General features: G+C 40.2%; 1 protein-coding gene across 1 annotated transcript in view; it reads right to left on the reverse strand.

The window, feature by feature from the left end:
* PHEX (phosphate regulating endopeptidase homolog X-linked) overlaps positions 1 to 25,540 on the reverse strand; it is a 98,263-nt gene that overhangs the window by 22,162 nt on the left and 50,561 nt on the right. The window contains exons 13-15 of the mRNA XM_042036302.1: positions 12,733 to 12,810; positions 11,044 to 11,147; positions 3,644 to 3,702 (exon numbers count right to left, since the gene is read on the reverse strand). Coding sequence (XP_041892236.1) covers positions 3,644 to 3,702; positions 11,044 to 11,147; positions 12,733 to 12,810 — 241 coding nt within the window. The remainder of the gene's footprint in view (positions 1 to 3,643; positions 3,703 to 11,043; positions 11,148 to 12,732; positions 12,811 to 25,540) is intronic.

Raw genomic sequence — 25,540 nt, forward strand, 5'->3', positions numbered from 1 at the left:
CCTTCCATCAGGAGTGTCAGAGACCTCCCTGTGTTTTGAACACAGAAAGCAAAACCAGCTGCCTAAAGCTCAGAAGCGATCAGGACCTCCACATTCCCCTCCACTTCTGCAGGTACCTGACGATTGCTCTTTTCCAAAATCCATGGGTCACAGCACTGATGTTTCTTTTTCTCTAAACTTTTTCAAGAAGCCTTTGGTGACTAATCAAGTTCGGAGTTGCTGTGGATTTGTTGATATCATCACACACTACATTTCTATTTCCAAACTAACGGTCCTAATTTTTAGAATCAAATTTTGGAACCAGGGATTTTCCAGTTCATGTAGAAACTAATTTCCATAATCAAATTCTGTTATGCATTTTAAAATTCTTATTTCTCAAATTCTTCTTAGTAAAGTCACTTACAAAGAGCAAAAATAGGTGGGCCTTGAAGACACTAAAGTCCAGTTTGCTCACTGAAGAGCAGGGGCACTCAAGCAGGTGAAGATCTGGTCCATTCACTATTTAGAGCAGTGATCAGTAGTAGATGTGAAGGGAAAGAGTGTCAGGCAACTACCTGTGAGGTAATTCTTCTGCTAGCACATATTCCTACCTTCCAGAAGCCAGCAGGAGAGGGAACTGTCCTCCTGAACTGAGTTCATATACCTCTACTCTTTTGTACAGAACAGAACACCCTCTTTTCTGATCATCCGCTAATGCGGTAAGTAGCAGAGATCCCCACAACACACCCCTCCAACTATTTGCCAACAAGGAATTGGTTCCCACCTCCTTTTCTTATCTCTAATCAATCATTAACTTATGAAAGGGCCTTCTTTCTTGTCCCACAACAACTTCCAGTTATTAGTATTGGGAAAGAACATCCAAAGTGTGCGATGGAAAAAAACAGTGTATCAAGCATACTTACCTGCTTTCTAAATTTTACAAAACCTCTAATAGATTCAGAAAGTATGATTTTTTTCTAAAAGAAAAAGCAAAAAACATCTCACATTCTCATGTTCACTCTTCACCATTATATCATACGCTTATTCATTCTCTCTATTCAATCATGTTGTGGTCACAACCGCATTCCTTCATATAGAGGCTAAAGTGATTTTTTATGCAGGTCCCTCTGAACTATCTTTTGAAAAATAGGATTTGAAACTTGCCACACCTACTCTTCCTGTGCTGAGGCCACTATAAGTCATAGGCTATACATCAAAGCTGGTTGTTTGGAAATTTTTTGTCGAAGTTCCTTTGAAATAGCTGGGAGAATATCATATGGTCCTTATATTTGTCATAGTTCATTGTATGAATTTCTTCTACAGTCTTATTGACACAGTTTATTGACACTAAATTTTAAGCAATTTCTGGGACCAACCTCTCACAAGAAAAAGCTCCAGGGTTAGAACTTCCCAAACTCTTCCCGTGCAAAGAATTATCTTATTTTTATGCCTTAGAGACTCTTCTCTTTCAGTGTATTTGACAAAAAATTTTTATTATTAGTTCTTGTGCTGCTAGAAATTTGGTCCTCAAAATCTTTCTGGGCTTGCTGTATCACAGTTTTACATTTAACTTGCTGGAGTTCAAGCTTAATTCTTTTTCTCCAATGACTCTAGTTTGAAGAACTTTTTTTCTGTGGTTTAACTAGGCCTTTAAATATGCCACAGTTCTTGTGGTATGTGAGCAGTCCCTCAAAACTTTGCATGGATTACTACTGAAAACATACCTGCAAAGCAGCAAGGTAGAAGTTCTTCCCCACCAGTATTAATGGGAAATCAGTAGTGATGTGTCAAATGTTTATCAGCAGCTTCTGACTTGAGAATGTTCTTCCCACATCTCACAGGGCCTCTTGCCCCATTAAAACACACCAGCCAGCAGTGGAAGACAGTACTGTGCCTTTCTCTGAATCTTCCCTCCTGTTGCACATCATTTTCAGGGCATGATTACATTTGTACCTCTCTGGTAGGAGAGGGCTTTGTTCAGAAAGAGCCACCTAAAACTTTTTCCTCTTTGAAAGAGTCCTGAAAGAACTGAGAGTGAGTAGCACCGTCCACACTTCAAGGTCACTTGCCAGCAGAACGAGAAGGTCAGCTGTTTTGATAAAAAATACAATTGCCTCTACACCCATAACTGATGGGTTATGTTTGATAGCTCTCTGACTCCTGACTCTTTCAGACATGAGTGTGAAATTTTCAGTGGCTCCAGCCTCTTGACACAGTTTTCTCTAATGTGCCACGGTGGAGTGGCTGGGACAGCTGAGCACTGCTGAAACTTGAGAGAACCCAATATTAAAGCAGTATAACAGTGATGGCTTCATTTTGCTCTGAGCAGGCGTCCTCTCCACTCACAAAAAACCTCTCCAGCAGCAGTGATGGTGGAGGAAGAGCAGCTGTAATGCTTTGCAGGTACCTTAGAACTGTGACCACCTCAGCCAAGTGCTCCCTCAGATGATCAACAAAAATGTGACTGCCTAATGATGGCAGCCCCTCTAATTAAGGAAGAGCTATCTAAATATAACACTAATTTTAATCAAAAGAACTGCCTAATTATTATACACGCTTTACAACTGAGATCACTTAGACATGAAAGATTTTGAGTGGTTTGGAGGCAAAGTTGCTTACAGAAATTGGTAGAAGCAAATACCAGCAGACTCAGACTGCCAGTCCTCTGCTGTACCTTCTTCAGTGTGATACATTAACTTTGTGCCTTTCTCTCTGTGACCAAAAGAGATGCAGGAATAAAAGGGGGAATCACTAAGCAATTTTTGAGGTCCTGTCTCTGGGGACCGAGACCACAGAGGTGGTGGCAGCCACCTTCCAGACACGAATGGCATAGAAGAAGAAGGCTGATTTAACATGCAAAGCTTGTAAGAGCAAAGAGAAGTGCCAGGGTAAAGGTAACACTCTTGTACACAGAAAGACTGGTATTGAATTTTAAAGCCTGATAGAAAATTTCAGTTCAAAGCCCCATTAAAACAAACAGGAATGAACATCCAAACTCATAACACTTCTTTGAAAAACTTATCTCTTTTACCTAATTTGTTTCCACACCAGAATATAAGCTATCTAAAAACAACCAGTAACTAAAATTAGTAGAAGACAGGTAGTACTGCATATACAAAATAATTTCATCAAACTATACAGGTAAGAATTTTAAGTTAGCTACAGATATCACTCCTTGTCCTTGAAGGTATTGAACAAATCCACTGGACAAACATTTGTATGTTTTCTGGTCTGTATCACAGTCATCTCTAGTCACATTTATTGCTACATATCTGTCAATACTAGAGGACAGAACTGCTATCACTGTATATTTATGGAGATGTGTGTACACATGTTTTTGCTACAGAAAACAGAAGATAGAAACATTAGGCTTTAATAAAAGTGATTTAAGCTATCATTTGCAATGGACAGAGTACAAACACACACATGGTCACTGCAACTCATCTGACGCAGGGTAACTCATTGAGCAACTGTAGTTCCAATTTGTGGGAGCTCTGGGTTTTCCAGATTGATCCTCTCACTTAGGTCTCACAGCTGAATTATCAGGTCTGAGCTTTTAATTTTCGGTCACAAACAACACAATAGGTACAGCAGTTATCTGAAGCTTGACACATACATTCCCAAACAGGCACTTTATAAGGAGACTCAGAAGGCAGATACTCACTGATCTGGTTGGTAGATGCACTATAGAAAGCATTTACAGTAGTCGGGCTTGTAAACCACCTGTAGTAAGAACAAAATTAATTCTCTGTCAGTACATTGACATTCACCTTTATGAATCAAAGGAGCAAAGATAAAAATTGAACTCAGGTGAAGGAAGTAAAAACATTAAGGACTTAAGATACATTAAAGTTTAAGTATTTCTCCATTTCAGTACATGCTACTCACACTTTCTTAGAACATTGAAATCTATTGTTTAATGACTTTAACTATGTACAGTCAATGAATTCCCAACAGGAGCAATTCCTAGTGTTCCTATCACGTGATCTGTTTAATTTCTAAGTGACCACTGTGCTTCTGAGGTCTGCCATGCTGATGAATCAAAATTCACCCAGCAGAGGCTGCAAGACTGACAGCAGCTGGGAAACCTCTCTTGAGTGTCCTTCAAACACGTGTGGAGAAACTCTCTGTTGAAATTAGAGGAGAGCATTTTGAAACAAGTAAAGTGGCTTTAGAGGCTTTGCTGAACAATTACTTGAACAATTAGGATTATGCCAACAACACAAACAAGTACCTTCTGGGAATGTAAATTCAGAATAAACAGCTTCATGTTCTGTACCCTATGCAGTGAACATGACCATCCTAAACAAATAGGCCTCTTGCCAGGCATTTCTTCTCATAGTTTGATTTCTCATATATACTGGAGGAAACCCTAGATTTGAATAGGAGTTGGACTTTGATGATCCTTGTGAGTCCCTTCCAACTCAACATATTCTATGATTCTATGAATAGCAAATGAATCTCCTTAGCCTAAGCTCATCTGTATTGACAGTGGCTTCAACCATATGAGTGGAAAATCTCAACTGACTTCATCAAGAACCAAATCTCCTCAGATGAAACCCTGAGTTCAGTGAGCCCAAGATTTCACTTTATGATTTTATAAGGGAGCAGTGAGGCAAAAGAAATAAAGATGACAAGAATTAGTGGTTAGTTCATAATAACTTAGAAGTAACTCTAGTAAATATCCAAACAAGAACATCCTGATGTCTTTAGCAAAATATTACTCAAAAGTTTTGAAAAGCCACATGAATGCAATGTAATTGCTTTGGAAATTTTCTTTTAAAGAGGAGAGATAGAAGCTGCAAAACAAAGGAAGATCTATCAGAATATGGAAAATATGTGATATCAATGACAATGTATACACAATTTGTGCTTTAAAATAGCCCCATTAATGAAAGAGTCATCTGCACACCCTGACTGGTTTTCTGACAACTAATGTCCTCACATAAACCAGGTAACAAAGGGGAGAGTTTGAAAATGGCAGCATTTTGTCTTTTGTCAATAAATTTAACTGCTTGTTTTAGTCTCCAAGCTGAGCAGCTTATTTTGCAATGAATCAACCAGAAAAACTAACAAATGAAGGCTAAAAGAGTGATATCGTGTACATATTTTAACAATCTGTCACATTAAAGGCTCTAATTGTCACAGATAACTCTCCCTGCTTTGTTTATTAGGAGATTGTGAAGGGGAGGAGCAGGGGGAGGTTGTTTTCTCTTCATAATAAGGAGATTAAATGTTAGAGGTAATGTAGTGAGATAATGGAAAATTGAAGAAAGAATGTGTATGGTGAGGGGATCAAAAAAAAAAAATTAGGGGCTTAATTAACAACATTTCAATTTCATGTTCACAGACACAATCAGCTGAACTGTTTTGAGGGATGCAAGCCTGCCATTTGTGCCTTGGGACCTGCTCTCCAGGCTGAGCAGTAAATCCGGAGGACTGCCCCTTTTTTGAAAAGGAGAAATCCCATCTGAAAAGGACTCATCTGAAACAATCAACACTTCAATTTAGATTTTACTGTAAGTTTGAACAAAGACACATAGTGCTGTGACTTGCACCTCACCCTGTTGGCTTGTTCTGCTTACAACAGCCTTTCTCAAACAGCAACTTTTAAGCATGAAAAAGGCTTCTGGAACAGCAAATCCTCCTTTTTTGAAAATTCCTCTTAGCCTTTTATTTCCAGAGGATCAAGGGCCTGAGATGTATCACAGATACTTCAAATCAGATTAATGTGCTGTGGTTCTTCTCTCCATCCTCTGGGGGGGCTTACCACAGTTAGCTACAGAGAGGAATCACCACAAGCAGCAGCAAAGAGCTCTTCACTGCCTAGAGACAGCTCTCTTAACAGCACAAGCTGTTTTACTGGGTGAGGAGCTGGTGATGCAGGTACTTGTCCCCACAGGAGCACTTCACTCTGCCCAAGAGCAGCAGTGAATGCTGGCGACATTTGTTCCGCATTTACGGAGGGAGGACATCACACCATCCTCTGGCCATACTTTCATACCTAAGAACTCATAGACTTGTTGCTCGTAGATGTATCACAAGCATCCCCATCCTGCTTTGTTTCTCATGATCTACCACTGCAATAGCAGAGCCCATCCCATTTCCTGACCTTAACATGAGCCAAAGACTGAGAACAGCCTTGATTTTCTCACTGTAGAACTGAACTCAGTTCTTTCCAAATTGTTTTTTCATAATGAGGCCTCAAAAACGACCCTGTATGAAACTTGTTATGCTTTTAGGCAGTTACGAAGAGGACACTTAGCAGCCCTACTGAGGAGTCAGGAAGAATGAGAGTTCTCGAAGAGTATTTCATATTTGACATTTGGCAAGGAGATTTCCATTCCAGCATTTTGTTGTACCATTCTGAGCACTCTCAAAAAGATTTAGGAAGTATTTTCCAGAAAAGAGTAGAAATAACCAAGACTGCTTCCATCCAGACTAGCAGAACAACTTCACTTCTCATCTGCCATGTGAACTCCTTGAAATGACTGAACCATCAGGGACAGTCCTTAACTAATAACACACCAAATTACCATATGAAGGTGTGTAATAAATAGCTGCTGCTGTTAAATTTTCAGGTGAAAAAAATTTAGAAATAACTCTCCCATTCCTGTTTGAAGTCAGATTCCCTGAGCATTTGCTCTAGGTCTGGTTACAATTTCAGTGCATTTTATCTATTAACAGAAGGATAGAAAAAAAGAAAGGCATAACATTCCAAGCTCTTATTAATTGCAAAGTAAATAAATAAAAATTCTAGAACTGCTGACACTGTTTTCATTTGCTATAAGTTTGTGAAAAATGGGACAGCTTTGAATGATGTCCTGTAGCATTACCTATCTACTACTGCAGCAGTCAGAACCTAACGCTGCAGAGTTGACACTTGTAAGGTTGAGATTTCTCTTGTAAAAATAAAATGTGAAACATACACTGAGACAGCAAGTGGGGCAGAAACTCTCTTACTCTGTGTTTCTTTAGGCTACAATTTTCTCTGTGATATTTTCTTTCTGAGTTAAGAGTACAGTGTGCTACATTGCCACTCATGAAGAGGGGTGGCTGGGAACATTTACAACGCAGGAAAAAGCTTATTAGTTTACTTTATTCTCTGTAAAGCACAAACTAAATTTTCAAACTGATCTCTCAATTTTTTGAGTTAGAAGAAATCTTTCAGTTTGCTGTTCAACATCCAAAGTAAGAAATAAAAAATAGTAATATAAATAAAGAAAATGAACTTGTTGATGTACAAGACTTAAGCCGGTCAGAAGTGAAAAGTGTACTAAGTTTCTGGAAGCTGGAAAATGTCTTTCAAAGAAAATACTATTAAGAAACCTTCTAACTGGGAGGCAACCTTCAAGGTGACTTTCAAAATTGTATTTCCTCTTCTCATTGTTAGTCTCTTTTATACATTTTCCCCTGTAGAAACAGAAGATTATTGTCCTAGGCCAGGCTGCCATCTGTCTCCCTTAGGAATAGGCAAGCAACTAGGATGGTAAGGCTGGGCCCAGCCTTCAGTGCCACATCACTGATCAAAATGAGGTTCAAAGACCAGGAAAAGGCTCCAGAAGGCTCCTTTCCAGCCTCTCCTCTCCAGGGCAGGTCCCAGCCACACAATTTCTGAGCTCTCCAGCAGCATCTCTCCAACAGACAACAGACCACCCAGTGTTCCTGATGGCTGCTTTTCCCTTTTAGGAGAAGGAGCTTTACACTGTCCTTAATGGTATCCAACCCAGAACCTCTCATAGCTGCTCTCCCTTGGGGCAAACCAAGGGCCAGGGCTTACACACATTAGTGTGTGGTCAAGAAAAACAGGGATGGGCCCTGGAGGAGACCCTGGAATCCTCTCATAGCATACCTCCTTTGGGTCCTCTTATCAGGATACCAGATGCCTACATCCCCAGCACAGAAAGTGAAAAATTGAGAAAGATTTGACCAGGTCTAAAAATCTTAGATTATATGCTGACTTCAAAGGAGAAAGATAAATAGTAATGAAGTGGCATGCCCAAGAAGTCCTCTGATGCTTTGTTATTTGCAAGTATGATATCAGTGTTAAGGACAGATTCCATCATGGATAAAAAGGTGCAGGAGTGTGTTTGTATACACACACACACGTGTGTATATTTGTATGTAGGAATGTGTATGACTCCGTCGTTGGATAAGTAAATGCAACTAAAACCCTGACTCTCCTTTACTTCTCCCTTATACGTGGCCATCACTTCTCCCTGTACTAACTTTTACTTTCCTCTGCTCCAGTTGAATCTCACCAGGATTAAAATAATTGTCTTCACACCTGGTGCCCATTCTCCCTCACTGCCCCTTCCAGCCTCCCCTTCTGCACTGAGCCCTCTCAACGTAACCTGCGCTGGTTTGTGCACCATGCTCCTCAGCTCCTGCACAAATCCCTTTCATGTGTCTCTCTGCTGATACCTGAGCACTTTCTTCTTTGTTAGGTAGAGCCAGCTGTGAAGGTGACAGTCATCTCCCCAGCCAGCTGTGAGGATGGCAGCTGGCATCCAAAGCTGGTGTTGAGGACAATAAGTAATAGTGTTGAGGACCACAGCCAGGGTGCCCTCAGGGGAGCCTGGCCCCAGGACTGCCAGAACAGATGCCTTGTCACAGCTTTCTGGTACAAGCAGGGCTGGGTATGTCCCCCCACCCATGCCCTGAGCAATGTCTCATCTGAGTTCCTCCATGCTCCCTCCTCCTGTCAAGCAGATAAATGCCAGGGATGGAGGGAACAGAACAGAGAACAAAGAATTTTGATAATTACTCCTGATTTAAGTTTTTTCCTTGTCTTTTCAGATTAAAAAACTGTTGAATTTCCAAAATAATTGTTTTCCATTTTGTTATCCACATTCTTCCTTGTTTTACCCAACTCCTTTGTCTTGTATCTCCCATCTCCTCTGTCCATCCCCTGATGGTCTTTTCCTGGTACTTTGATTGAACCATCATCTTAATTTCACATTTAGCTGAGGAAAATTATTCCAGTTTGAAATAATATTGTTGAGAAACATGGACTGTCTGCTGAAAGAATATGGTGTTTTACCTTTTGATTGTAGTATTACTTCAGTAACTTTTATTTTATTTCCTTAAACACTCATTTTCTTATTTATCTTTTTCGGTCCATAACTTTGATGATCTTATAATATCTATCTCTAAATATAAATGTTATGCTAAAAGCTACTAAACTACAGAAAAGAAGAAATTAAGGAAATAGAAACAAAAACCCAAGGGTAATTAGCTATTAACATAGCACCAAGCTTCATCAAAAATTCTGTGGAGTTCTATGAAATGGAAAAGTTTAAAAAACAAAAACAGAAAAATTAGAGGAAAAAAAAGAAGTAAAAGCATCAGAAAGCAGGGGTGTATGATAATTTAAAAGTGGCAAGTGGCTAAAAAGTGGCTGATATTTTTGAGGCCAGGTTTGACATGCCTCAGACTGGTAAGTGGGAGTTATTGGATTATTTTAATAAATTTTTTTAAAATTACTGGAGGCAGCAATGACTCTTTGTGCCTTGGTGTCCCTCAGCAGGCAGAGTGACACCACTTTCAGAACCCTTTCAGAACAGTTGCAGAGACAGAATAATGTCCCAGCAGGAACCCTAATTATTCCTCCGCCAGGCCTCACGTGGAGCTTACCTCCAGCCCTGCAGAAGGCAGAGCAAATAGCTGTGCTAACAAAGAGAAGGGACCAGAAATCAAACTGGCATCCCTCAGACCTGAATGTGCTCTGAGAGGTGACAAGAAAAGAGCTGCAGAGGTGATGAGGGGCTGGCTATTATATAGTCCTAGAAATAAGATGGTAAAGACAGGCATGAGAAGGTGTTCAATCTTGTAGTGGGCAATCAGATAACACTTTCATTTTTTAAGCGTACCCACGTGACAGCTCTCAGCAGATAGTTCTTGAGTCAGGGGCTGCCTACCCGTCCATTTCCTTACAGGGGAGTTTTCCCATTGTGCCAAGAATCTACAGGTTCTGCATCAGTGCTGCCCCAAGGCTGACCATGAGGAGGAGGTTGCTGATCACTGCTATAGAGAGGCCAGTGTTGTTTCACTGCTCTCTTGGAACTGTTACTCTGAAGGAAATACACCATCATGGTCTAGTCCTGACATCCAGGAAAATCCCTAAAATCGTCCCCTGGGGTTAACCAGTGCAATGTCAGAGAAAGCTGTGATGAGAAGGTAAAATTCACAATAAAAACTAAGCTATAAAAAAGCCCTTGAACACACGGGGCCAAATTAAAACACTCTAACCATGAACAGCCTTTGTTTGTCCCGCTGACATCCTTGCCCTGCCTCACAGACAGCACGGAGCCACCCCTGGAACAAAGTATGGTTCAGTTGGAGTAGGACTTTCTGGAGTCCTGAGGAAATACCACCACAGGAGCTAAGCAGCAGCACTGATTTCAAAGACTGTGTGTAGAAGAAGTCATTTTTAAGTAGCATGATTAGACTAATTAAGTTCTGCTTAGGTTTTAATTTGCATTTTAAGGATTTGATTACCCACAAGTAAGAAAAGAGAATGATTCTCTCATGTATTTTATGACAGTTTGTGACACAATCTGCACTCTAATGTTTACAAATAAATAAAAATAACATATGTAGATTAAATTATGTTTCATTCTGTATCATTGCTATTAACAGCAGGTAACTAACAATGCTGATTTGTATTACTAATAATAACATTATCTCTTACTATGGTTTCATTCCTACAAAATTTATTTCATAAATCCCTGCTGTACCATTTCAAACTCTAACTGTGACCAAGAGGCACAGTCCATTTTTAATTGTGATTCAGTTACCCCTTTTTTTCATTAAATGAAGTTCAAGCTTCAAGCATGTGAATACCATGCATATGAGCAGGGATACCTAGAACTCACCGAAAAAAAAATCCACAGGAGTTTCTGAATAATGGGAATTTGCCCATAGGCTTTTTGTGTCATAACATGTTGCTGTCTATATAATTCTATTAAAACTTAATAGATAACAGTATTTATTATATAAATTAAATAATATAATTTAAAACATTGTTAGAAGATTATGTAAATACGTATTTTGTCTACTCACTCTGTTTTTGGAACTTCTTTTCTAAGCCAGTAGAAATCAGATTGGGCTGCGTATTTGCGAGTTTGCAATACATTGCCAAAATAATCACTTTCTGTAAACTTCAGCTGTATAGAAAAAGCACAGACAATTTTAAAGCATGTCCAAAGAAACAAAAGCTGACATAAAACGAACAGAATTTTTATTTTATACAAGCTAATCACCTAATTTTTTAGTGATTTTCAAAGCAAGTAAAATTTTCACAGTTGGTAGGAAGAATAAATATTTTATGAGCTTAGTTAAAAAAACAGGCTGAGCAGATTTGCACAAGGGTCTGGAACACTGGGAAAGCCTTTTACTGTGCGGAGTGCTGCTGAAGGAATCATAAGCACCCAACAATGGATTGCAGACTGCACATTTCTATGGCTACTATTAAGAGAGCCTCTTTTCCAGGAGGAAGTAGGCCTACTTTCATTTGTAAAAGTGCATTTTAAAACCACTTCCAACAATGTAACAAAGTCCCCTTTTTCAGTTTGCTATACATTTTATAACCAATACTTCATATTCTGTGCCTTCTGAGGGTTCTGCCACATTAAATATTTACAGCCATAAGGCTCCATACTTCCATAAGTTTCCAAATACAATAGCATTCACACACACACAACTAAACAGGCAAGGAAAAGGGATGTTAATAGGTTGTAAGCCCTGTCATCAGTTTAAAACAATTCTAGGATTTGTGAGGAAGTTGCACTTCAGATGTAAACTATGGTTTTGCAAGCATGATTAACAAGTACTTTTCAGCAGACATTACCACTTATCTGAGCAAATAATTCTATACCCTGAGTGAAAGTTGGTCACATGCTCTGTCTCATTACACTGTTTTCACTGCACCATCTCACCCTACACTTTCCATGGACAAGGACTAGGCTGGTAGAGTTGGTTCTCTCAAAAAATGATGCCTCTGTTTAGTGTTTGTTCATGTGCTCTGGCAAAGATGATGATCGCTCTTGTCTTTTACTGGTCCAGGATTGAACTTGGGTTTCTAGTTTGCCTGTGACTTTCAGTAATACAATTCATCAAATGCGTGCCACAGTTGGAAAATGGTAAAATATATTATTATTAATCATTTGCCTTCCTGCCTTAGTTAGGCTGCACAGATACTGGAGCAGGAAGGAGTTCTCCCACAGTATCCTTGTCCAGCAGGCAACACAATAGGCCTATACATTGGTTAGGACCTCTTGGCATTATTAAAAGCAACAACTGTAAATTAAATTCATAGCCTGGAGAGATGAGGAGAGCTTATATAGGGCATCCTAAATTGTGATATTCTGAGATAAAATGCATTAGTGTTTTTGAAGACCATTATTTTGAGAAGACATGCTTTTGGTTTGTTCCATTTTTATAGTTAAATGCAAAATTTATGCAAAAATTACAGTGTATGCGTAACCTTTAAAATGCTTAATGGCAGGAAGGTTCTTTGCATGCAGGCACATTTTACTCCCAGCAGGCCTCATGATCTCACTCAGATACAACAACATTGACTACTTAGACAAAATTTAGAGCTAGCACACTTCAAAAATAAAATAAAAATAACCAGGCAAGCACAAGTCCAGGTGCATACCAAATAAAAGACTAGCTTTGATTTTAGACAGCAGCAAAACAGAGCGAAGAATAGCTGAAATAAATGAATAAAGCTGCAAGCCTGACACTTACAGTTTTGATGTCTTCATTAATATATGTGTCATTCATTATAAACTGAGGGTAACCAACTTTCGCCATAACTGCTTTTGCCTTTGAAAAAGAAAAAGAGAAAAAAAAGTTTTGACAGATAAAACTACTTTCAGCATACAGCTTTCTCTCTTTCTTGCTCAGTTCCCACTTTGTATTATTATGGTCCCCTGGAGCCATCCTAATTTAACTTCAAAACAACTTGCCTACAAGGTAAACTTGGTGCCACAAATGAGCTCGGCATCACAATGCACAGAGTCCAGATTCCGTTGTCAGATTATCACAGTGGGTCTGTTGCTGCCTGCAGAGCTTTTGCGTACTTACAGCAATGTGTCTGAGTGCAAAATCTTAACAGCTGATTTTCCCTACTGGGTTTTGTGTTAATCAGATGGTCAAATGCCTGTTTGTACAATGTTTTCCAAAGGACGACAGGAAACGGCCTGTTCCACTACGGCAAAATAGCTGGTACACATCCAACTGCTAAAATAGATTTGATGCACAGCTGTGAATCAACCTTGGTCCCAGCAAGTGCGGACTGGTGTGTTTCCACTGAGGGCCACTGCTATTTGCACCTGAGGATGGCTCCTTTTCTGAAGGGCACTGTCTTTTCCAAAAACCACAGGGCTCATCTTTGTTTAGTTCTCCAGTTTCACTCCTTTACCTTTCAGTTTTTGCCTTTTTCCTAATGTCAGTAGGGGTGTTAAAATAAAACATGTCACTTGTCATTAATCCTCTTTCAGTCGTGACTTGGCCCCAGAATTTATGCACAACCTGCGTGAACAGTCCAGTGTGAAGTAGCTGTAGGTGAGTATTCCCACTTTGTAAATCATGGTGTGCATGTATAAACAGCCGTAGTAATCCTCACAAAAACACCAGCAGGCCACTCAGAAACCCAGAATCTCTGTGGAAACAGGTTTCCAGAAGAAAGCAAAAGTATACAAAAAGATGACATACCAAGTGAAATGTGAAAGGTCCATAGGATAAATTACAGCCATGATGGACTAGGACAGCACAAAACTTTCGCTTTTTATGTTTTCAGGATGCTGAATGTAATTTCTCCATAAGTCTTTGGAATTCCTTCCACCCCTCAAAAGGTGCTCCTCCATGGTCATCAAACTCAGATGTCAAGACTCAAATGAATATTGCAAGATATGAAAAGCAATAAATAATTGGCCCTTAAACCAAGTACAACTGTACCAACCCTGCATTCTGCTCACTGGGAGCAGAGCCTGGACCTCTCTGGGGTCCAACAACTTTTATTTCCTTCTTGCTGCAGGGTGCTGACTGCTCAAGTGAAGATTCCCCTTCCTCCACATATCCTTTCTCCTTCTCCCACTTCACAATATCTCAATACAGCAGGGCCTCCTATACAGCAAGACTTAAAACCAGCTGTTCCACAATTTTAAGAAGAAAGGTAACGGAGGACTGCCTCCATTTCACCAAAGTCATTGTTTCCTCTTTTATTTTTCAAGAAAGGCCTCTTCTTTAAACTCCTTCAATCTCATTTCCAACCCAAAGTCATAATCCTCCATTTGTGACATCACGATTAATTGTGGTTGAGGTAATTGAGATGTCACAAACAGAAGATAACATCTTCAGGTAGGAAATTAGCAGCAGGAGCAGATGATCTCTTAAGCAAAAAAGATCCCATTGTCATGCAAATTGCCCTAGTAATAAAAATAGCAATGGAAGAAAAATGCTGAATGGAAAATATGAAATGAGCCAAATTAGCTTACAACAGAATGTTTCCTTACTTTTCCAGAAGGTTCAGCAGTCTTTCACGATATTTTAAATGCTGTGCTGGGGAGGGATAATAAAAAGCTAGGAAGGGAGCATGATTCATCTGCAAGTTTGTATGTAATCAAGAGTGCCTAATTTTTTCCTGGTGGTGTTGTCAGGTCCAACTGACTGAACTTTGCAAGGAATCGGAAAATTATTCCTCATGTTTCAATCCCAGTTAAAACTAGCTTTGAAAAAGGAAAGAGCAAAACACATCAGTTTTAATTTTTGCTAAGTCAGCTGCTTAAACAAGTCTGGTGAATCTCAAATATTCTGCATAAGTTCATCACTTCCTTTGTGACTTTCACAATTGATGTAGTGAGATTGAGATTTCTAAGCATGAGAATTAAGTAGTTGGACACGATGGAGTTTTTTTGCAAAGGCTATATAAACCCCTAGTAAATAACAGAGTGTGTCTCGAGATTTTTGAAAGCAAACTCAAAAGGCAGTGCTGCTTCTAGTACTTCGATGCTTTTTCAATGTCTAAAGCTGTCTGTATTTTGTGAGATAGATAGATAAGGGGGAAATGTTATTTTATTGCGTTTATTACTTAAAAGGCCTTACCACAATATGTGCGAGTTAGAGATCAGAGCAAAAAAGACAGACAAAGCTGATGCTGACAGTGAAGGGTGTTTGGCTCTTGGTTAGGCAAACTGTTTCCTATAGCCAAAGCAAAACTCATGAGAGAACCTAGGAAGCCCTCTGAAGTCCTTGGGAATCCCTCTGACTGGGATTCCTCCTAGGGGCTTTGCATCAGGTGCAAACCTGTTCAGCTAAGCCCAACACACAGCCCAATTTATTAACACAAGTGACAAGTTAGAAACTATCATATTGAGAGTAGGTTTCTAAATTTGCATGTTGGAAGTCTTGTTTCTGTGCCTATTTTTCTGTTCACTTGTGTAATATTTAACAGCAGTTTGGAGATTCCCTATTTATACAGCACAAGGAAGTGGAAAGCTCTTCTATAACTTCCTTGCTCTTTGATAATGATGTCAGTATTTTCCCCTTGATAAGATTAAAAGGAGGTATAAGAGACCAGCCTTCCAGAAGGCATGCACAGGGGAGTCAAATGAAATGTGACAAATGTACAGGAACCAGCCATGTGGCAATTGCACATGAATCCACCATAAACACGCTATCCACAAGTTTTTATGGTTCAAAGGCTCATTTAACTCTTTTCTCTAATTTGCATATTAAACAACCCTTTGTACAGGAAGAAAAGAGGTGATGGGATACTTCCCCCAGGCACCAATAAGCACTCAGCCTTCGTTGGGCTGTTGGGTAAATTAAGGAAACTCATCACTCCAGGGCTCCTCTCCTGCCATCACAAGCAAGAGGCTCTTGCAGGGTGCTTTAGGGTAAGTCATGATGACTCTTTTCTAGCCCAGCAGCCAGGGAGAGCAGGCTCTGAGGCAGAGGATCCAGAGTGGGACCACTACTTCCACCACTCCTTGTGCATCGAAGTTTCCCCAGTGACTTCAACACAGCCAGGATTTTACCATCAGTGTCTTTCTGTCACTGTGAGAGCACTGCAAGTCAGTTTACTACACAGACAAAATAATAAACAAGCTTTCACTCTCTGCTCATCAACTTGCCCACGTGGGAATGCACACGTGTTTCAGTGCTCCAAAGCATCCCAGTTTCCAGCCTATTCAAATTCTCACTTGACAACCAAGCGTGTGAGTATTCTGAGAGCCTTTCTGCCTCTCAAAGTATGACTTGGACATTTTATACAACACTAAGTACTGACATATTTTACTTACAGTAAAGAGAAAACAAAACATATATCTCACAACAAAGTTTTGAGTCTGACAGAGATCTTCTGTATATTAACTTGACTCAATAACTTTGTAAAGATCATTTTTAAGCTTCTAAATATATAAAAAATTAATACAATTACAGTTCACTGAAAAATTAGCATGAAATACATTGTGAAAGCTAAAATTATTCATGGCAAAGTAATGTCCCATTTAATTACAAAGATTAATTCAGCCTTTATATATGCGCCTGGTCTTTCCATTTTTCATTGAGAACAGATGATTCAAGAGCCATCTGGTAAAACTGCTGCATAAATATCACTGCATCTATCTAGGGTTTACATATGGAAGAACTAGGAAAATAGAGTGATGGGTCTTGGCAAAACACAGTAAAGTTCCATCACAGGACTAAAGCCCAATCCTACAGATGTCAGTAGGAAGTGACTACTGACTTGAGTGAGAGATAGACTGAGTTCACCCTAATGATGCACAGTATTTCCTCTGTGGGAAAATGAAAAATCAGGGATTTTCACATTGTCAACTACAATGGAAAGTGAAGTGGCAACTCAAACATGAACACTTGGCCTGAAATGACAATTTTTAACAGTACTTGATCTGCAGTGAACTGTCTAATCCATATTCAAGAATACAGATTATCATTATTTATTTTTAAAACTTGGCCTAACTGCCCTCTTTTTGTTGCAGGTCACAATAATAGAAGCTGTGTAGATTTTCAAGAACCGGTGTTTCATTTAATGATAATTCACATACCACCACTTCACACTACACTGCACCATAACCATCCCCTCTTTTACAATAATTGTTTTGAATGCTCTAAAATAATTGATAAAATAATGAAGACAGAAAATACAGCTATCATTCCATCTTTGTAATAGCTTCAGGCAAAGGTTAAAAAAAAAAAAAAAAGAAATAATCAAATGACTTATGTGAATAATGACACCCATGTACACATAAAATTGCTTTCAGTTAAATACACATTAGGATTTCAAAAATAGCTGAGTCCATTTAACACCTTTGTGCTGCCAAATGAAAAAAAAATCCTAGTCCTTGCTCTTCTTCCCTGCTCCTCTCATCTCTGTCCATAGTTCTTCTCATGCTGCCTGCACCCACAGCCTCCAAAGGCTGCCTCAGCTCCTCGACACATCTTTCTGTGGGACTGCTTAACACTTCAATAACACAGCTGAAATTTAACCAAGCTTTTCCCCAGCTAATTTCCTGCCAGATCGCTGAGCTGAATCACTCACTCACTACATGGACAGACACAACTACTTCTGGAACTTTTATGAGACAAGTGCTGGGGACACATGATGTGGCAAAGTGGAGAAGGGTTATGTGGTACACGAGTTACCTCCTGCTCTGAATGGTCTTTTGAAACTAAAGCCTCACTCAGAGAAAACTTACTGACAAGAAAATACTTCTTAGTACACTTAAAAATAAGACACCATAATTATAATGCTAGGAAACAGAGAGGAAAAGGGACACAGCAGTTCCTAAGAAATGTGTTCATTGGGATTATATGTTTGGTCTTAATATCTACTATTCATCAAGACAATATTATTATTGCTCACCATAAAGATTAAAGCATCTAAAAGTTTAATAGGACTACCATGGACAAAAGAGTCAGAAAAAGCAACAATGAACATCAGTGCCACTCTTTCCTGTCCTAAATCCCTTCTGGCTCTCTGGAATACAAAGATTCAGTCATTGGTTCAAGCACTGTGACAAAAGTTTCACTGGAATTAACTTTTCAGTTTAAACTAATCCCACATTAAATTATTTTTTTTTTAGCAATAGAACTGGACTACAATTGTGCAAAATTAGCATCTTTATTTTAGTCTTACTTATATAAACATACTGATTGACTGTGATGTTTTCATAAGCACAGCTCCTCAGTTCAATGCAACACTACAATTAATAGACCTATTCATATTTTCTCCTTCCACCAGAAACTTATTCTGCTGCCAGCTTTGTTTTAATTTTGTTAAGAAAAATAATTCTTTTTCCATTTTGTTTTAATTTCATTTTCCATTCACAACCTCTGTATGACAATTAGCATGATTCCATTATGTTATACACAGAATATTATGAGAGACATATATTCTGTCCTTCATTAACAGAATGTCAGATCTGCAATAACTTCCTTTGTGGCACACAGAAAATATTTTCATCTTTGAAGATACAAGTGCACTTATACTGCAGACCAGCACAACTGAGTTCTGGCACAGGATGTGCTTAACTGCCAACTATTTCTGTCCAAAGCACCTTGGTGAGTTTTAAGGGTCTTTGGATTCTCAGTAGAGCTGGAATGATGCCCATGGACCAGAAGAAAGGATGATGCCCAGATATGCAAAATGACTCAGCTATGGCACCACACCAGCAGGGAAAGGTCAGCTCCAGTGTGGGTTTTTCTGCACTGGATTCCCCTCTGCACACCTGTGCATCCCTTGGGGCATGACTGCACCAGGGTATGTGGACAGCTGGGAGCTCCTCCAGCTGCACTTCAAACAAGCCAGAAGCAATTGTTGTGGTCTGAAGGTACAGACTATCATTAGTATCATGGTGGTATAGATTAGATATAGATGATACAGAATAGACGTAGATATATGCCCCATGGTATGTGCTGCTAAGCTGCCTTTGATAGGACTCATGCCAAGCTAAGCTTGTACTCACACTTAGCACGGTAAAAGACCATACTCCTCATGCCTTTATTTTCAGGCAACACTCCATGTTTTCCAATACAATTATCTTTGAAAACCAAACAACCCAACATACTCCCCCAACTCAAAATTCTCTTTGTGTTTTGAAATTACCTTAGATATCTTTAGTAAAAAACTTTTGCACCAGGATCCTAAGGATTTGCAATAGCAAAAAAGAAAAAAAAAAAAAAAGCCACCTTTGACTGGTCTTTTGTCACACTGGTGAGCTGCAGAAATTATGTTCCATTTTTTATAGAAACTACTTCCTGGGCCCATTTCACCGCTCGCCCCCAGAACACCTCATGAGTTGACCCATACTCCCATGTTCATGCCACCTCTTGCTAGAAACACACCCACCTTTCCAAAACTCTTTTCTGCTGTTTTTGTTTTAGCTCTGGGCAAGCAGCAGGCTTAAGAAAACCCACTATGCTAGCAAAATATAAGTCCCCGGGGACCTAAAAACACCCTGTGTGCTGAGATCTCTGGCACTGGACACTGAGAGAGGGGCAGGCTCAGGGATCAGAAAAGGGAGAGGAAGCTCTCTCTCTATCATAATTGTATGGGATATGATTTACCACAGCATTTCTTTTCCAGTTTTATGCAAAACTCTGAATAACCTGTTCCAGAAAGGGACTTCTGACCTTAGCATCTGCTTGCATCAGTTTATAGTCATTTAACATTTTCAAGGTTAAGCAAAGGTTGCTGAGCATTTTTTTTTAATAAAGAATAGCATGTGAAAAATTCCCTTTTCATTTCTCATTTCACAAGTGAGCTTCAGCCACAGTCTTGATGCAACAGAAACCAGACATGGCAGAGACTCCTTTTAACACTACTCAAACTGAAATAGTGACTGAGAACTTAAACTCCAGTGTTACTCATGACTTCCATGTTTTATCTCTGAGGAGAAATTTCTTTTCCTTGAACAGGGACCCTGCCCAGCACTGTACCAGTAAGCATGACACTATCAGTTGTCCATGCCTTGTAATATATGGGGGAAAGCAGATGCATACATAGACAAAAAACATAGGCTGCAGAATATAGAAAAAAATACATTCAGAAAATGCTCTACTCAAGACCAAATTCCTCTCTATTCCAAATCTTTACGTATTTTTATTTTTAAATAAATTATATCTAGGTGTTTTCACATTGATGAAGCTCATCCCATATGCAGAAAACTGAGCACTAGACACCTCACAGCTCCCTCACAAATGAGGGCAGCTGAGGAAGCCTTTATTCTTAGCCACAGCATCCTGGCCTCTAAAAGGCCACTAAAAGAACAAATTCCTGAGTCTCATGAACTCCTTGTGATAAGGCTCCTTCACAAATAAACTCCAGCAATACCAGTACCTGAAGCCATTTAAAATTTCACAACTTTGCTTCAGATCCCAGTGACTGGTACAATACCTGAGCAAGTTCAAGTGCTGCTGGCTCACGCTGCTGGTTGTGGACAGCTTGGTGCCAAGACTGAGGGTCCATGGTGGGGTCCCAGCCCAGGGCCCTGCCCAGCTCCTCACCCACTCCCAGCCAGCAGGCAGCTTTCCTCTCAGTGGGCATTTACAGCACACACAGATCACCACGGCCAGGAAATCACTTTCATTGGGAAGAGCAAGGGAATGCCAAGCAGATACCTGAGCTTGCCCTTGTAAACTCCTTCACACAGAGAATGGCTCTCCTGCACCTCCATATCTGCTACTGCTGAGCTGGGGAACCACGCTGTCTTTGTAACTGTATCTCTACAGGAGACAGGTTTACTTGTTAAAACAAAGATAGTGAAAGTTAAAGCTGAAACTGTCAAAGTCTTCCAGGAGTGGCGGAGGATCCCTCACTCTTTGGAAGAACTGCTCTGTCATTTAGCATAGCAATGCTTTCATGTTGTTTTTCTGCCACAAAACCTTCAGATGCACCCTGGTCCCTCAGCATCTGCAGGTGTCTGTCCATCTGTCTCCCTCCTACTTCAAGCATGAGATCTGTCACAAGTGTTTTGATGTCACGCACCCATTCTGGCCTTATGTATTTGTGGCAGAGTCTGAAAAATGACAGCTGTGAGATCAGGGTTAAATACAATTTCCTCTCCCTTCACCTGTTTTCCACTATCTGTTTGCATGGTGCTCAGGTTATTAATGGAACTGACATCCCTGCACAACTGAGTGAGCAGTAGCAGCAGCCAGATAACAAGGGAGAAGCTGACAGCAGCAATCTAACCCCAGAGATAAGAGATAAGCAAACATGCCATGGCTATTAGTTTCAACTCTGGCCAACAGAGAAGAACATCTCCTGTGGTTACTGATCAGGAAAGCCCAGTCTTCCTGTGAAGGTTAAATTAAATTCAGGATGTGATAGATTATTCTTAGAGTTCAAAAATTAAAGTTTGTGATGAGAAATAAATATTTGATGTAAAACGAATAAGAAAGAAAAGGGGATGTTAATCTGACAGAAAGTGAAGACCTATTTTTATTCAGAGAAAAGCATGGAACACTTCTACTCTAGAAGGAAAGTACCATTCTCTGTTTCTCCCAGGGGAGAAAATATTACTCTAAAAACTGGCATTTTCCAAACAGCTATCTCAGGAATGGTGCAGGAGTGGCAGCCTAAAAATCCTGGCCAAATTCCAAACTAGTTAAGTAGTGCAAATTTCAAATCCCTTACATCATTTCTGAGCAGCATCTACTTTCCTTCCAGCTTCCTACTGAGTTGTCCCCTTCTTTTCATATGTCCATGCACATGGTAAAAGGATTGGGCTGTTCAGCCTCAAGAAGGGATGACTGAGAGGGAACCTCATCAATGTCTGTAAGTATCTGAAGGGAGAGTGTCAGAGGATGAAGCCTTTTGGAGGCTCTTCTCAGTGCTGCCAAGCAATAGGACAAGAGGCAGAAACTGATGCACAGGAAGTTCCACCTGAACATGAGGAAGAACTTCTTTACTCTGGAGGTGACAGAACACTGGAAAAGATGCCCAGAGAGGGTGTGGAGTCTCCCTTGCTGGAGATGTTCAAGAGCCATCTGGACACAATCTTGTGCCATGTGCTCTAGGACGCCCCTGCTTGAGCAGGGAGGTTGGACTAGATGACCCAGCCTGTGGTCCCCTCCCAGCCTGACCCATCCTGTGATTCTGTGAAAGATGAGTTCAACCAGGAAGATAAACCCCTAGTGATATATTTAATGCACAATGGAATTGCAGACATGTTGGAAAAGAGTTAAAATGTGACTCTGCCTTTTCCAAACTTCAACACATTTCAAGCTTCTGAGGAGATTTGCTCATTGCTCCCTGCAATGCAACTACTACAACGCAACAAAGCCCTCGAATTTTTTACATCCAGACAGAGACTACCCTAGTTTCAGAATGCTCACTTCCACAAAGGAGAAGCGTGGCTAAGGTTTAATTGGCACTCAACAAAAGTACACTTTCTAATTTAAAAATGGCAAGGTTGTTTCCAGAATATCTGAATCAAACTTTCCGGTAAAACCAGTAAATTAGGAAGTCAGCAAAAGCCCATAGGCTTTTGAACAGGAATGAAGTGTCGAACTGCAATTAGAGCCTTTGGAAATCTCTCCCGCTTTTCTTAGCTCTTCTGAAGTATGTCTAGCAGTTCCTATGAGTGCTCTGAAGCAGTCTTACACTTTGTAAAGTTCTCTGACATCCTTGAAGCAAAGATATAAAGTCATCTTAAAGGAACGTGTAAAAGGTCTCTTGCGAGCTTTAGTTTAGAAACTCCATCCCTCTCTTTTACCAAGTGTTGTTCTATCAGTTTTGTGCTGGCTTTCATTCTAGAAAAAAGCCCATTGGAATCAGAGGCAGTGAGTCTCAGGGCTGGTTCCTCTATCATATTTTTGCATTAGTTTTCATAGGATGGGTCTGCAGACCCCACAAGACTCAAAAGGCATTTTTAATTTTTGCAGAGCACCCAGTAACCACTTTCAAGACTGGATGATTTGTCATCTTTGTGCAAAACTAGCTTGGCATTAAGCAAGATTAATTTCAGCTCCTGAAGCTGTGGTGCTCGGCCTTTTTGTCTGGGCTTGCCTCAGATCTCAATGAAATGTTATTTTTCAGAACTGTATCTAACGCATGTTTTGGACAGGCTATATGAAGAAAAGCAGGAGGCTCCATTCTCCCAGCATGTATTGTGGTGCCAATACTTTGCAGAAGCAAGAGTGAGCACAAAAAGAGAACAGGCAATGATGATTCTCTGATTTCTGCACTACCCTAACATAGGAGAAGATGACATTTTTCAGACAAGCAAAAAGACACTCTGAGGCAGTGGGACTCATTGCTTGGGAAGTTGTGGATGATGAAAATTGTCATGGGTTCAAAAAGTCATTAGACAAACTCAGAGCAGGAAAATATGCATAACTACGAAGACACCACTTCTGGCTCAGGAAGCAAGCGAGCTGCAGTTTGTAGAGGCCAGGAAAGGATAGTGGGAATGTGTCCCTTTATGCTCGCCCTGTCCTTAGGTTCATCTCTAAACATCTGCTACTGTTTGGCCACTGTCCGAAGCAGACACTGGACTCTGCTCTGAGCAGTACAGCTGTCATGGTTGTAGTGAAATGTGAAGAGAGGGAGACCATGGAGAACTGGGAAAGGGGGCAGGGGCTCAGATAACTGACTGCAGGGCTGGATAGGGCCAGCAAGTTCCAGCTGGGAAGTGAATGGCTACAGTAGGATAACCCATGAACACCTACCTCCTTTAAAGTACCTATACTTTGTTAAATCAGGGTTTGTACAGATGGCTCTTGATTTCCTAAGGGCTATTGGCCCAAATTACACTGTGTTGTCTAGGGAGGTTTGCTGGAGCTCTCTGAAGCAGCAGAACAAGCCCTGTAGGCTAAAGAAAGGTACCTAATGCTGCCCAAGAGAGCCACCTATAGCTAGGCACAGTCCTGATATTTTCCTGTGCTCCTCTTGACTCAGTCTTCAGACTTGGAGAGATGTGAAGAAAACAAATGTTGCGTATACAACTTCCTTAGAAATAAAGCAAAGCAGCAGGCAAGTTCAGGAGCCAAATGATTGCACAGTGACCTTGGGATTTGTGCTCCATTACTTAAGGAGGTTAATAATGTTACAGAAAAATCTTACTAGAGGAAAAACAAGCTCTTTTTTGGCTTATCATCCATGCTTTAAAAATAGTACTGCAAAGCAAAAAAAAAAAAACCAAAAAAAAAAAAAAAAAAAAAAAACCAAAACCAAAAAACCCCCAACTTCCAAATAGGAAGTTATTCTTGTGCCATAGCCTAACGGGATATTTTATAAGAGAATTGCAAACTTTAAGAAAAACATATTTTTTCAAGCCTCCAGCTAAAACCAAGCACAAAGGGCATTTTAGGAAGGAAAAAGAGTGATTAATAAAATAATGGTTCCTGTCCAGGAGTGGGAATAGTTTAACATGTCAGTGATGATCTTCCAGAAGCAAGAAATTACCATTTCAAAGAAGTGAGCCCTCATCACACAAGTTACGTCAATGGAGTTTCAGTTGTGGGTTCTCCCTTTCCCCTGCGGCCCACCATGCCAAAACACAGCCGTCAATACCGTCTGGCTGCCATTGCTGGCTGCAATCTGCACCTTCCCTGTAAGGGAAACAAAAGGCTCTCGCTTCTCTCCCCCCACCCTGCAGTTCTGCTCAGAGGTTGTGACTGTGGCCATGGGCCATGGGCAACTCACAGAACACGCACTTGAAGAGTGTTGCCAGACACACCCTTGGAGCTGCACTCAGTTGAATAATTTCTCTGTTCTGCAAATGAGGGCAAAATATAATGACCCTTACAAAAGAGAGACTAAAAGGGCAAGAACCGAAACCTTTTTGAGGTGTTTGTTTGTTTGTTTATCAGAGCACTCCATTGAAAATTCGGGGGCTAGCAGACATACTTGAAGCAAATTTGAGATGATAGTCAAATACGGTACAATAAAGAAGGGCTTGAATAGAGCAGAGGGGCAAGGATAAGAGAAAAAAACCTCACAGCACAGAGCCGAGCGCTTCTCTCGGACTCAGAGCTCCTTTGGAAGCTGCGTGAGCTCCATCCAGAGAGCCAGGTGAGAACTGCACGTGAAGGCAGAGTCGCCTAACCCTGTTAGAAACTTTTTTGGTAAGATTGGCTTTCAGATGGTCTGGTTTAAACTAATCTTTCGATCGCAGAAAGAAAGAAATGGAGGAAGGAGAGAGGTAAATTATTAGATGTTATCTCATTATATTCTTTTGTTACAAAAAGAGTGTCAAAGCTTAACTCCAAAGTATACAAGGGCTAAAGAGATTATTCTCATTTCAAGGCTGCAAGACAATTGTTCCCTGTGTCACATGGAGTAGTAGATTTGATCCTTTTAACATCAAATTAGTAGTGTCCCTTCTGACAGACACAAAGAGTCACAGACACAGTGATTAGATAAAGCTGACAAGCTGCCTAAAGCAAAATTCAAGAATAGTTTCTACCAGAGGGTCTTTTGTAAGTCCTTTGGAGGTCGATGCTTTGATTGCAAAGCATCAGGCTGACAGCAAGGTATACAAATTTGGCCTCAGCCAAGCACAAAAGAAAGGTGAGCATCAGTCAG

The sequence above is a fragment of the Corvus kubaryi genome, unplaced genomic scaffold, assembly GCF_017639235.1.
Source record: "Corvus kubaryi isolate FWS band 111438036 unplaced genomic scaffold, C.kubaryi_AGA036_p1.0 133, whole genome shotgun sequence".
NCBI lineage: Eukaryota > Metazoa > Chordata > Aves > Passeriformes > Corvidae > Corvus > Corvus kubaryi.